At 36.1% G+C, this 12,679-nt stretch overlaps 1 protein-coding gene across 1 annotated transcript in view; it reads left to right on the forward strand.

The window, feature by feature from the left end:
• TMPRSS11D (transmembrane serine protease 11D) overlaps positions 1-9,893 on the forward strand; it is a 45,284-nt gene extending 35,391 nt beyond the window's left edge. The window contains exons 8-10 of the mRNA XM_036422580.2: positions 2,163-2,422; positions 3,667-3,809; positions 9,343-9,893. Coding sequence (XP_036278473.2) covers positions 2,163-2,422; positions 3,667-3,809; positions 9,343-9,504 — 565 coding nt within the window. The 3' untranslated portion in view covers positions 9,505-9,893. The remainder of the gene's footprint in view (positions 1-2,162; positions 2,423-3,666; positions 3,810-9,342) is intronic.
• Positions 9,894-12,679: the final 2,786 nt, after the last annotated feature.

The following is a 12,679-nucleotide window of genomic DNA, read 5'->3' on the forward strand; positions in this document are numbered from 1 at the left end:
TGCCCAAGCTGGGACCAATCCTACAAACCAGGAATGTGCTTTGGCTGGGAATAGAACCGCCAACCTTTCATAGCACAGAATGGTGCTGAGCTAACTGAGCCATTCCAGCCAGACTACATTTTGTTTTTATTCAACTTTAGGAGTATGTTAGGTTAACCCTACAATTCACAGATCCTTATTTTCAATAGTCTGTACAAAATTTTTCATTTTATTTTTGTCTGTATAAGATCTTTCTTTCATTTTATTTTTCTCCTTTTAATGTGGATCCTACTTCACTGCCCTATAGGCCTTACCCTAATATTTTACATATGTCTTCAAATATACAATTGCCTACAAAATTTATAGGGTGTGTGTGTTTGTGTGTGTGCACGTGTGCACACACGCCCCTCATTTATATAAATAGCATTGCACTCATATTATTCCTTAGTTTGGGGGCTCAATCCTGGGAATTTTAACCTGTTCCATGATAGACTCCACCATATACCTTTATTCAAGTAGATTGCTCCATCTTCACACACACACACAAACACACACCACACATCTTCATTTTTGCTTCTCAATAAACCTTCAAGAATTTCTCTGAAATTTGTACCCAGAGGTATGTATGCAGTCTGCCCAACACACTAAAATACTTTCCAGAAGTTTACATTTTTACCAGCAATGCAAAAGAGTTTGACCTTCTCTTCACCGACACCCTATTATTCTCTTCTTAAACTGTTGTCACCCTTATGAATATACATTAGATGTTCATTATTGTTTTTTTTTAAATATATTTTATTGATTTTTTACAGAGAGAAAGAGAGAGGGTTAGAGAGTTAGAAACATCGATGAGAGAGAATCATCGATCAGCTGCCTCTTGCACACCCTCTACTGGGGATGTGCCTGCAACCAAGGCACGTGCCCTTGACTGGAATCAAACCCAGGATCCTTCAGTCCACAGGTTGACACTTTATCCACTGAGCCAAACTGGTTTCGGCGATGCTCATTATTGTTATATTTTTCATTTCTCAGCTTACTAGTTGGTTTGGATATTCTTTTACATATCTACTAGCTCCGTGGTCAGCAAACAGTGGCTCACAAGTCACATGTGGCTCTTTGACCCCTTGACTGTGGCTCTTCCACGAAATACCACGGCCTGGCCGAGTCTATTTTAAAGAACTGGTGTTAAGAAGAAGTTTTAGTTTAAAAAATTTGGCTCTCAAAAGAAATTTCAATCATTGTACTATGGATATTTGGCTCTGTTGACTGAGTTTGCTGACCACTGGACTAGTTGTTTGACTTTCACCTTCCATTAACTGCCTATTCACATAGTTTGCCCATTTTATAACAGTTTTACTGCACATTATTATTGGTTTCTTTCTATATATTCTACAAAAGTTTTAGATATTAAGCACTGCAGGTATTTTTTCATGGTTTCTTATCCACCTAATAAACTTGTCAATAGTATACTTAATTTGATTCCATGAAATTCATACATTATTAACCTATGGTTTGTGTTTTGGGAGTTTCACTAAGAAATCCAAATTTCTAGGTCATAAAGATAATGCCTTGGATTTTTTTTTTTTTTAATATTAGTGAGTGGTTTCACACACACCCTCTCTACTCTCTCTTTCCACACACACACACACACACACACACACACACACACACACACACATTGTATACATGTGCACAGAAATCTTCAACAAGCCTCACAGTACAGAAAAATCATTTATCAACTAATAAGATAGGAGCTCCTATTCATAACTACTATTTTAAAAAAAAGCTTTTGGCTAAAGGCAAGGTAAGGAAAAAATAAAGATGGAAGAAATTATTTAAAATTAAAATGGAGATTCCTTCAGACTTCTTAGTTGTTTGGATAGGAGGATGTAGAAAGAAAAACATCAATGAAGGCATGTCAAAATATCAGAATATGCTTACCAAGATTTCACCAACCTAAGGTATATTTTCTGAAATCTTTCTATGTTTCTTTGTTGTGTCAGTGAAGAGTTCAACTCAACTGCTAGCTATGTAATACAGAAATATATAGCAAGGAAAGTTGACCAATCAGTTTCTAGATAGTGATTGGGGATAAAAAACACAAAATCCAAATATTTAAAATTCCCTATTCAAATCCATAATTTCTTTCTTTCTTTTTTATTTTATTTTATTTTTATTTTTAGCTACTCTGATCCTCGTAGATGGACTGCCACCTTTGGTATTTCCACAGCATTTCCTGTAGTGAGAAAAGCAATAAGAACTATTTTGATCCATAACAATTATAAAGCTATATCTCATGAAAATGATATTGCAGCTGTGAAACTTGTAGATGGTGTCACCTTTACCAAAAATATCCATAGGGTGTGTCTTCCAGAGGCTACCCAGAATATATCACCTGGTTGCACGGCTTATGTAACAGGATGGGGATCACGAACTTTTGACAGTAAGTATCTCAGGAAAAATTTTAAAATTTTTTTTAAAATCTCCTGGTACTTGCTATTTTATAATCTTTTTAAATTATGGAACACCTGGAAGATAGATTCTACAAACATAACCATACTATATTCTGGTCAGTCTAAATTGTAGTTATTCCTGAGTTTCCTCAGCAAAGCAGAACAATGCCTCTATCTACTCTGGAGAATTCCCAAGTGCGCAGGAAAATGTAAAATAAGGTGATAAAGAAACATGAGTTCTTCATAGGGAAATACAAGATAAAGTGATGAAAATACATTAATTTTTCAATGATGCAGAGACTCCATATTACTCAAATGGCTCCTTAATAAGAAGAAAACTAAAATAATATTTATTAAAAAGAGAATTTGGCTAGATATTATCTAAGGGTTTTAACACCCGTTAAGGTATGAATAGCCATTTAAAATATTCTGGAATTAAATAAATCCTGCCTCAAGCAAGACACTCTATGTACACATAATCATCACTCACATTTATTTAGTGAATGGATAACATGGAAATAAATATGAGGGTAATATGAAAACGCAAATAGGGCCAAGGGGAAAATAAAGAGTATCACCAACTAGGGAGTGGAAAGATAGCATTAACAGTTTTCATGGGTTTTATCCATGTTGTAGATGTCTCTCCCCAGAATAACACAAAGATTTAATTGTCCAGGAAAATGTTGGTCCAATGTAATTTGGTGTAGTATATAAAAATTTCTGCGAATCACAAAAATTTCATTGTTTTTTGAGGGAACATCAATATAAAATAAATTAATTATTTAACCTTGAAAACAGACTAGTTTCTCTTTTTGTTGCTACATTAAAGGTTATTCATCATGTAATTTTCCAATTCAAAGTCAGTCAGAAGATAATTTAAATGCTACTCATCAGTTTTAAGCAGATTTATTTTTTTCCCCTCTTAAATTCTAAAGGGCATTACAAATGCTAAAGTGGGAGAGAGAGAGAGAGAGAGAGAGAGAGAGAGAGAGAGAGAGAGAGAGAGAGAGAGAGAGAGAGAGAGAGAGACTGATCTGTGTAAAAAAAAAAAGTTATCTTTCTCTACTCATGGATATCTTTATTGAGAAGAGACACCTAAGTACACCTTAATAGCCTTTTTTTCTGAATAAGAGATAAGATTTAGAGTACAGTTATTCCTTCCCATATTCAATGTAGAGTCTTCAATTCATTTCCTTATTTTGAGTCTGTTTTCTTTCTGATTTATAATTAACAGGCAACCCAGTTCCAGTACTAGAACAAGGACGGGTCTACATAATAAGTAATAATGTATGTAATGCACCAAATAGTTATGATGGAGCAGTCTTGTCTTCAATGCTATGTGCTGGAGTGCCGGGAGGTGGAGTGGATGCATGCCGGGTAAGTTCAAGACAATGTTATCAATGACTTCACTCAAGTTTGTAAGTTCTTACTAGCATGTGATACCATGATAGGCAAAGAGATAAATTGTAATACACAGTCCTGGTCCTCTAAAAATGTAAGATTTAGATTTTTAGAGATAAAATTTATTTTATGAAGTTGATTTGTCATGAAATACTAATTTTGAAAAGCCAGATTGCAGAGTGGTTAATACAAGCTCAAGAACCAGACAGGCCTGAGTTTGAATTCCTTAACCTCTATAACCAAGTATTTTATCAATAAAATGAGAAGAAAAAGAAGAAGAAGAAGAAGAGAAGAAGAAGAAGAAGAAGAAGAGTATCTAATGTTTTTACATCCTACTAAAGAGTAGATGGAGATTAAATATGTAGGGTACATACTAAGCAACAAAAAAATACCAGCTATTTTTATCGTTATTAACCTAGATCATGATCACTGGCATTAATAATTGTAATCTCAACCATTTAACCACTATGAGGGCTTAAGTAAATTAATTACTCATCTAAGGGTCAAGGACAATAATTGCTTTTAAGATTAAATAACACCTCAATATCAAGACCTTGAAGATAGAAAATTTATTTTAAAAGCTTAATTACTTGAGTTACAATAGCTCTCAAATTGTAAAACAACACAAATGAGAGAAAAATTTAGATCTAGCCTATAATTTTTAACTAAGCATACAAATGCAAACAATAAATATGAAATTCTCCCTTTAAGATCATTAAGATAATATTTTAATACTAAAAAATTTAATTAAGTTATCTAAACAATTTATGTGGTTATATCTCTTAATAAACTTTATAAGAAATCCAATTCCATATATTAATAGCAACAAATTCTCAGTATCAGAAATTACATCCTAGGAATTAAGAAAAATCAATCTGTTTTCTTGAGGAATTTGATACTATTTTTCTGGGAACTGTATGCAGAAAAACTAGGTTTATTTTTTCCTCAGACATTACTGACTTTTATATTTAGAGCACATGTTTTTAAAAAGTGAATAAGAAGCACTTCTTACAAAACTTTTGTGAAGACCCCCCAACTCATACACATTTTACCAAAAATAAAACATTTTTATTGATTGTAAGTTGTGCGTAGGTGAGACAGTTGTTTATTAACTTTCAAGATACTGTTAATTACTCATGGCCCTTTATTCCCAGTTTAAGTGGATATGACTTTGTGGTAGAGACTACTTCTTACTCCCCTAGCAGCTTCTTTTTTATTGCTAGCCCTGATAACAACCAATTCTCAACTTTCATAGTAGTTTTCCAGATAATTCACTAATCTAATAAGCAGCACACCTCTGTACTAACAATTTCAGATCTAAGAACATTAATACAAACTGACTTATGGACACACATGAGTATAAACAGGTGTTATCATGCTTTACTCACGATGCCTTTACCTGCAGCATATAAAATTCAGCTCTTCCCCCAGGCCTAGTTGAAGCCATAACTCATCTTGGAACTTTCCTGTGCCTTCTATTCAAGGCCTCATTAATTTTTCATCTGAAATACTACAATGCATACAGTTTGTGCCTCAAGAATAAATAGTACTTCACATAAGAGCTTATGATGTTCTATTCATTTCTGTTCATTCATTCATGCATGCATGCAAAGAAAATATATGAATTAATTTTTGTGCATCAGACACTTGCTAACACAATGAGTTTCTTGCACTCAGCAAAGCAATGTCTAGAAAAAAGAACACCAGCTCAAATGTCTGCAAAATCGGACAGTGAAGCTGGCTAGACACAGGGGGAAATGACAGGTACTTCTTAGTTTAGTATTTGCCTGTGCACTTTTGGTAAGACATTACACAGAAAATTTTCTTACAATAGTGGAAATAGCAGCAAAAAGGCAATGGTGGAAAAAGTGCTGAGAACTGGTTAACTGAAGCACAGATGCATAATCTGAAAGAGGCAGTGCCTCTGGTGATTCACACACTGACCCGTCCTCCCATCTAGACCAGTAATTAAGTAGGTATGGAAGCACTAGCTACCGAGAGCAGTCAAATGAATAGCAAACTATTCTAGAACCACACTTGGTAATAATAGCTGATTTTTATTAGTATATGTTAACCTCATTTAAACACTCAAAAACATTTACAGATGAGGAAACCTGAGGCACAAGGGGCTATTAAATAGCTTACCGAAGGTCATGTTGCTGGTTAGTGGAAGATTCAAACGCTGGCTATCTAACTCCGGAACTCACAGATTTACCCCCATCATGCAGCATGTAAGACCTATATTTATCTAAATTTGTCTCCCCAACTGGAAAGCATATGCACATATTTGTTGGTTGGTTTATTATTATAATTGGCTGGTATTTCATGAGGAGCATTTTACTCATTGCCATATAAATATTTTTCTTCATATTCATCAAAAATAGATTTTTTTGTATTTATCTTTATTGTTGAAAGCATTACAGATTTCCCCTATTTTCCCCCATGGACCCTCTCCAACCTACTCCCACCCCTCTCCAGGCCTTTACCACTCTATTGTCTGTCTCCATGGGTTATGAATATATGCATATAAGTTCTTTTGTTCATCTCTTCCTTCTTCAACCCCTTTCCCCAGAGAATCATCAGTCTGTTGCATACTTCCATGTCCCTGTATCATTTTGTTTGTCAGTTTCTTTTGCTCATTAGATTCCAAATCTAAGTGAGATCATATGGTATTTGCCTTTCTCAGACTGGCTTATTTCACTTAACATAATACTTTCCAGGTCTTACTATGCATGCTCTCTCAAAGGCTAAGAGATCCTTCTTTTTTTTTTTTTTTTTTTTTTTTTTTACAACTCCATAGTATTCTATGTTATAAACTAGAGGCGTGGTGCACAAAATTCATGCACTTGGGGGGAGGGCGTCCTTCAGCCCAGCCTGTGCCCTCTTGCAATCCAGGAGCCCTCGGGGGATATCTGATGGATAGCTTAGGCCCAGGGGGAGCAGACCTAAGCTGGCAGTTGGACATCCTTAGTGCTGCCATGGAGGTGAGAGAGGCTCCTGTCACCACAGTTGTGCTTATCAGAGGTGAGTCTGGCTTCTGGCTGAGCGATGCGCCCTCTGTGGGAGCACACTGATCACCAGGAGGCTGCTCCTACATTAAGCATCTGCCCCTGGTGGTCAGTGCACATCATAGTGACCAGTTGTTCTGCCATTTGGTCAATTTTCATATTAGCCTTTTATTATATAGGTTGTACCACAGCCTTTTAACCACTCATCTACTGGTGGGTACTCGGGCTATTTCTAGGTCTTAGCTATGGTAAGTAGCCTTACTATGAACATGGGCATGCATATATTCTTTCTGATTGGTGATTAGGTTTCATAGGACATATTCCTAGAAGTGGGATCGCTGGGTCAAATGGAAGTTCCAGTTTTAATTTTTGAGGAAACTCCATACTGTTCTTCATAAAGGCTGCACCAGTCTGCCTTCCCATTAACTGTGTATTAGGGTTCCCTTTCCCCACACAATCATAGGACTTGTCATTTGTTGAATTGTTGATGGTAGACATTTAGATAGCTGTGAGGTGATATCTCATTGTTGTTTTAATTTAGGTCTCTCTGATGATTAATGATGTTGAGCATTTTTTCATATGTCTCTTGGCCATCTGTATGTCCACTTTGGAGAAGTGTCTATTTAGGTCTTTGCCCATTTTTTAATTGAATTATTTGTCTTCCTTTGATAAGTTGTATGAATATATATTTTGGAGATTAACCCCTTATCAGATGTATCATTGCTAAATATGTTCTCCCATACAGTGGAATTCCTGTTCTTTTCTTGTTTTTCAAGTATTATATATATTTTCCCCCTATTGACCTCTCTCTGACCATGCCCATGCCCCAGCATATGCCCTCACCCCGCCCTAGTATCTCTGTGCATTGGCTATGCTTATATGCATGTATACAAATCCTTTGATCTCTTCCCCTCCTTGCCGCCTCCCCTGCCTTCCTGCTGAAGTTTGATGGTCTGTTCAATACTTCTATGTCTCTGGCTCTATTTTTGCTCATCAGTTATGTTATTCATTAAATTCTACAAATTAGTGAGATCATGTGATATTTATCTTTCTCCAACTGGCTTATTTCATTCTGCATAATGCTCTCTAGGTCCATCCATGCTGTTGCAAATGGTAAAAATCTCTTCTTTTTTATAGTAGTATAGTAGTCCATTTGTGTAGATGTACCAAAGTTTTTTAATCCACTCATCTGCTGATGGGCACTTAGCTATTGTAAATTGTGCTGTTATGAATATAGGGGGTGTATATATCCTTTCTGATTGTTGTTTCTAGTTTCTTGGGATATAGTTCTAGAAGTGGGTCACTGGGTCAAATGGGAGTTCCATTTTCAGTTTTTTTGAGGAAACTCCATACTGTTCTTCACAGTAGCTCCACCAGTCTGCATTCCCACCAGTAGTTCATAAGGGTTCCTTTTTCTCTGCGTCCTCGCCAACACTTGTTTGTCAATTTGTTGATAATAACCATTCTGACAGGTGTGAGGTGGTATCTCAATGTCGTTTTGAATTACATCGCTTAGATAATTAGTGACTTTGAGCATATTTTCATGTGTCTCTCAGCTTTCTGTATGTGCCCTTTCGAAAAGTGTCTAAGTCCTTTGCCCATTTTTGATTGGATTGTTTAATCTTCCTTTTGTTAAGATGTATGAGTTCCCTTTAAATTTTGGAGACTAGGCCCTTACATTGGCAAATATGTTCTCCCATTTCATGAGCTTTCTTGTTGTTTTGTTTTATTGATGGTTTCTTTTGCTGTGCAGAAGCTTTTTATTTTGATGTAGTACCATTTGTTAATTTTCTATTGCCTAGGAGAGGTATCAGTAAAGATATTGCTATAGCATATATCTGATAAAAAATAAATAAATAAAAATTTAATGACACCATGCAGGGAGAGTACTATGAATAGAAGGGTAAGTGAGACTTCTAAAAACTCATTCATCAAGTATTTTCATAGCATCTCTTATGGGCTAGAAGCATAGGATACAGCAGTGCCTGGAATAGGTAGGCCCCTTCCCCTGATGGACTTTACAGAATGACCAGAAAAGCAGGCACTGAACAAGTATCATGAAAATGCAAGGAGGGTTGCAGAGATGTGCAGCTGCCGCAATGAGAGGAACTGATCCAGTGGGAGTAAGTTCAAACAGGCACACGAACGTGCTTGTGTAAAATGATGAAGTGGTGAAAAAGATACACACAAGATAGGGGAACACAGGCAGTGACAAACTAATCCAGACCAAAGGTGGGAGGGGTGGCAGTGGGAAGGGAAGGCACAGGTGGTCAGGAAGGTTTCCTAAGGGAGTCAACCAGGCAACTAAAGGAACCTGGGAAATATGTGTGCTTGAAAAAGTTTGGTGATTTTTCACATGTATAATATCTTGCCAGGAAATGTCAGACTAACTGTATTATCTAATGAATATTATTTCTTCCACTGCCATAAAAAAAATAAATTCCTTCATGCTTTGGAGTTGTCTTCACACTGAAATAATTATTCTGTTTCTATTCCTTCAGGGTGACTCTGGTGGCCCACTGGTACAACAGGACACACGGCGGCTCTGGTTCCTTGTGGGGATAGTGAGCTGGGGAATACAGTGTGGTCTGCCAGATAAGCCAGGAGTGTACACACGCGTGACATCCTACCGTGACTGGATAGCTGAGCACACCGGGGTCTAGTGCAATAAATGCCTCTCTGTTGCAAAGTCTGTATGCAGGTGTGCCTGTCTAAAACTCTAAGACTCTACTCTTCCACTGCGAAATAAACTGCAAGATCCCTATTTAACACCATTTACATAAATATGGTTTCACCAGCAATTTAATCTTTCTGTGTTACTATGGATTTCATGTCTTCCTCAAGAAAACCATATGAATGTTGCGCAGTACTGTGGCAGCGTGCCAGGCAGAGGTGAGAAATGTATTATAGTTGTGGTAACAGCTGGTAGTGAGGGAAATGGGTCTTTGGGAGGAGATACGGGAGAAACTCAGACACATCTGCAGCGTCAGAGGCCTCTTCTCTAAGTAGTTTTTGCTGAAGCTGATATGTAGGTAGAGTATCAAAACATGCACACAAAAAAATAAGTGGTAGAATAGCATTCAAGACAGAAAGAACATGAGGCAAGAAGAGATACTATTTATTTGAAATTTCTGCTTACTCAATATTTGATGGGTGGTGTTAAGTCCTAAAATTAAATATATATAAAGTCATTGTACAGTCCTACAGCAATCTTAAATATCCTGTAAGAATGTGCTACCCATAAGAGCTTACTGGTGAATTTTAGGCATTTAAGATCAAAGCAAAAATAGTCACTTCTCAACTAAGACCCTAAAAATTAAAAATAATTTTCAATACAACTTTTATTAACTATATTCTTGATCTATGTGAAGGAGAGATTTTATTTCCTTCATAGATAAATTTAGGAAATACATCTATACAACCATCTTGGGTAACTTACAACCACATAGAGCTTTCTTACAATTAAATAAGGGTAATTTTAAGAACTTAAGAACATAGGTGGCAGTTATTTTTTAGAGTTTAAGAACTCTCAAAACCTAAACCCAAATAATGAATTGGAAGTCATGAGGGAAAAAATGGGAAGAATTGGTTTGCAAAGAGAAAGTTTAATTTCAATGAAATGATCTTAGAAAGACAAAGGAACTTTTCTCTCTCCCTCTTTCTTTCTTTCCCTCTCATACACACACAAACATAAATTAAATAAGATATATTAAAATTTAATGGCACAGCAATATCATCTGCATCATGAATGTTCCTGAATTTTTATGGGATCCTAGCATAGCTAAAGCATGATTATGCGTGATCATCTATGTGTCAGGGCTTCCTCTTTCCAAAAGCTAACTTACGGGTACCAGAAAAACCACATGCATTATGATGAAAACTTCTTATAATTCCTCATGTAAAATTGTGAAATCTACATCAAAATCATGTACTTTTAAAGAAAAGAAGTTGAAAATTTAAACCAACTCCTGGTGAAATGTATAAATAAACTGTTGGCTTACTTTATTTCAAATAAATCTTAAAAATCAGTTCCCTGCCTAAGCATTTATTGGAGTTATGATTTATGGAGAACAACCCAAAACAATTTATTTCATTGGTTCTCAGGTAAGAGAATTGCCAACTTGACTCTAAAGGCTTGGCACTTTCTGCTGCCTTATAATCAAGCTCTATCATTGAGGCAAGCGTCCAGTTGGACACTCCCTTGCTCCACCCTGTAAGGACAACATCAAACTGGTAATTTAGAATATGCCCCAACGGGACTGGGCTTTCTACCTGCGTTGGTATGTTTGGAAGTGTGTGTGCTGTCACATAATCATAAATGCATTTTTCTTGAACTTGGAGGTCTTGATTATAGAATGGTCGATCAATAGCTTAAAATATTTATTAAGCCCTTCTATGTTTCAGGTTTTCTACTTCATACTGATACAACAATAATAATTAAGGTCTTAGAGTCTGCCCTTAAGACACTCAGAGAATGGTGGCGTTGACAAAACCATAACATAATGGATGCAACAATAAAGAATATGACATTTATTACAGAATAACAAAAGAAGGAGAAGGTCCTAGAAGACTCAAGGAAAATATTTTATAGTATCAAAAGTGAGTCTTCTAGAGCATCAATTTGCCATGAACCATGCTAATTACTTTGTGGTTAGAGAAAAGGGATCTAAGAATTTAGATTATTCACCTGAAAGTGGCACAAGCTCTAACTTACACAATTCAATTACCATTTTCCAGTTTGCTAAACAATAAATGGTCTAAACAGATCCAAAATTTTCTTTTTTCATGTGTACATAACCCAAATCTCAAAACCCAGCTCTTTCCATTTCTAATCAGTTTGATTAATCTCCAATGGGGAAAACAGGTCATTTCCCCCACATTTTCCTAGTAACTTGTTTCTAAACAACCAGTTGTCTTAAAGAAACTGGTCCCACCCTAGCCAATCTGGCTCAGTGAATACAGCATCGGCCTGTGGACTGAAAGATCTCAGTTCAATTCTGGTCAAGGGCATGTACCTTGGTTGCGGGCACATCCCCAGTAGGAGGTGTGCAGGAGGCGGCTGATTGAGGTTTCTCTCTCATTGATGTTTCTGACTCTCTATCCCTCTCCCTTCCTCTCTGTAAAAAATCAAATATATATATATATATAGCTATTCATTCAAACGCTGGATTGTTTCCTCTAGAAATGTTTTAGAAGGTTTCTGAAATGATTCAACCTAATAGTAGATCATTCCTATGGTCCCTTTCTTAAGATCTAAGATTTGCCCCATGGTACACAAATAGTTTGGAGGAAGCATAAGACCTCTGTGAGGAAGTAAGTTCAGAGTATTGGAACACTTGTTTGCTTGTTTAATCTGGTGCACAATCATGAAACAAATCATCTAGAGTAAAAAAATCAAACCAATCAGGATTCAAATTAAATAGAAACTCATTTCTGGGGAAAAGGCATGACATGAAATGAAGAATTAATTTTGAAGCAAACCAAAGTTCACAGGACTTTCTCCAGGGCTCACTCTACATGTAATTTACCTCCTAACATCAAAATTAGACTGAAATTACTAAAACAATAAGAAATAAAACATTTGATACATTAATAAATGTTTTTCCTCTGAAAAAAAGTCATCCATCTAACCAGTCATTCATTTCTTTTATTCTTCCATTTGTTTACCAATAGCTTTTGAGCATTTATAATGTACCAGGCAATATTCTGGAGTATTCAAACAAGTTCTAGAAAAGAGAAATCAGGCAGAGGAAGAAGCAAGGTCAAAAGTCCTGAGGGGATTACAAGTCTGAGGGTTTGAAGAAATGTAGGAATGTGACTGGGACAAAACTAACTAAA

Source organism: Pipistrellus kuhlii, unplaced genomic scaffold, assembly GCF_014108245.1.
Source record: "Pipistrellus kuhlii isolate mPipKuh1 unplaced genomic scaffold, mPipKuh1.p scaffold_m20_p_1, whole genome shotgun sequence".
NCBI lineage: Eukaryota > Metazoa > Chordata > Mammalia > Chiroptera > Vespertilionidae > Pipistrellus > Pipistrellus kuhlii.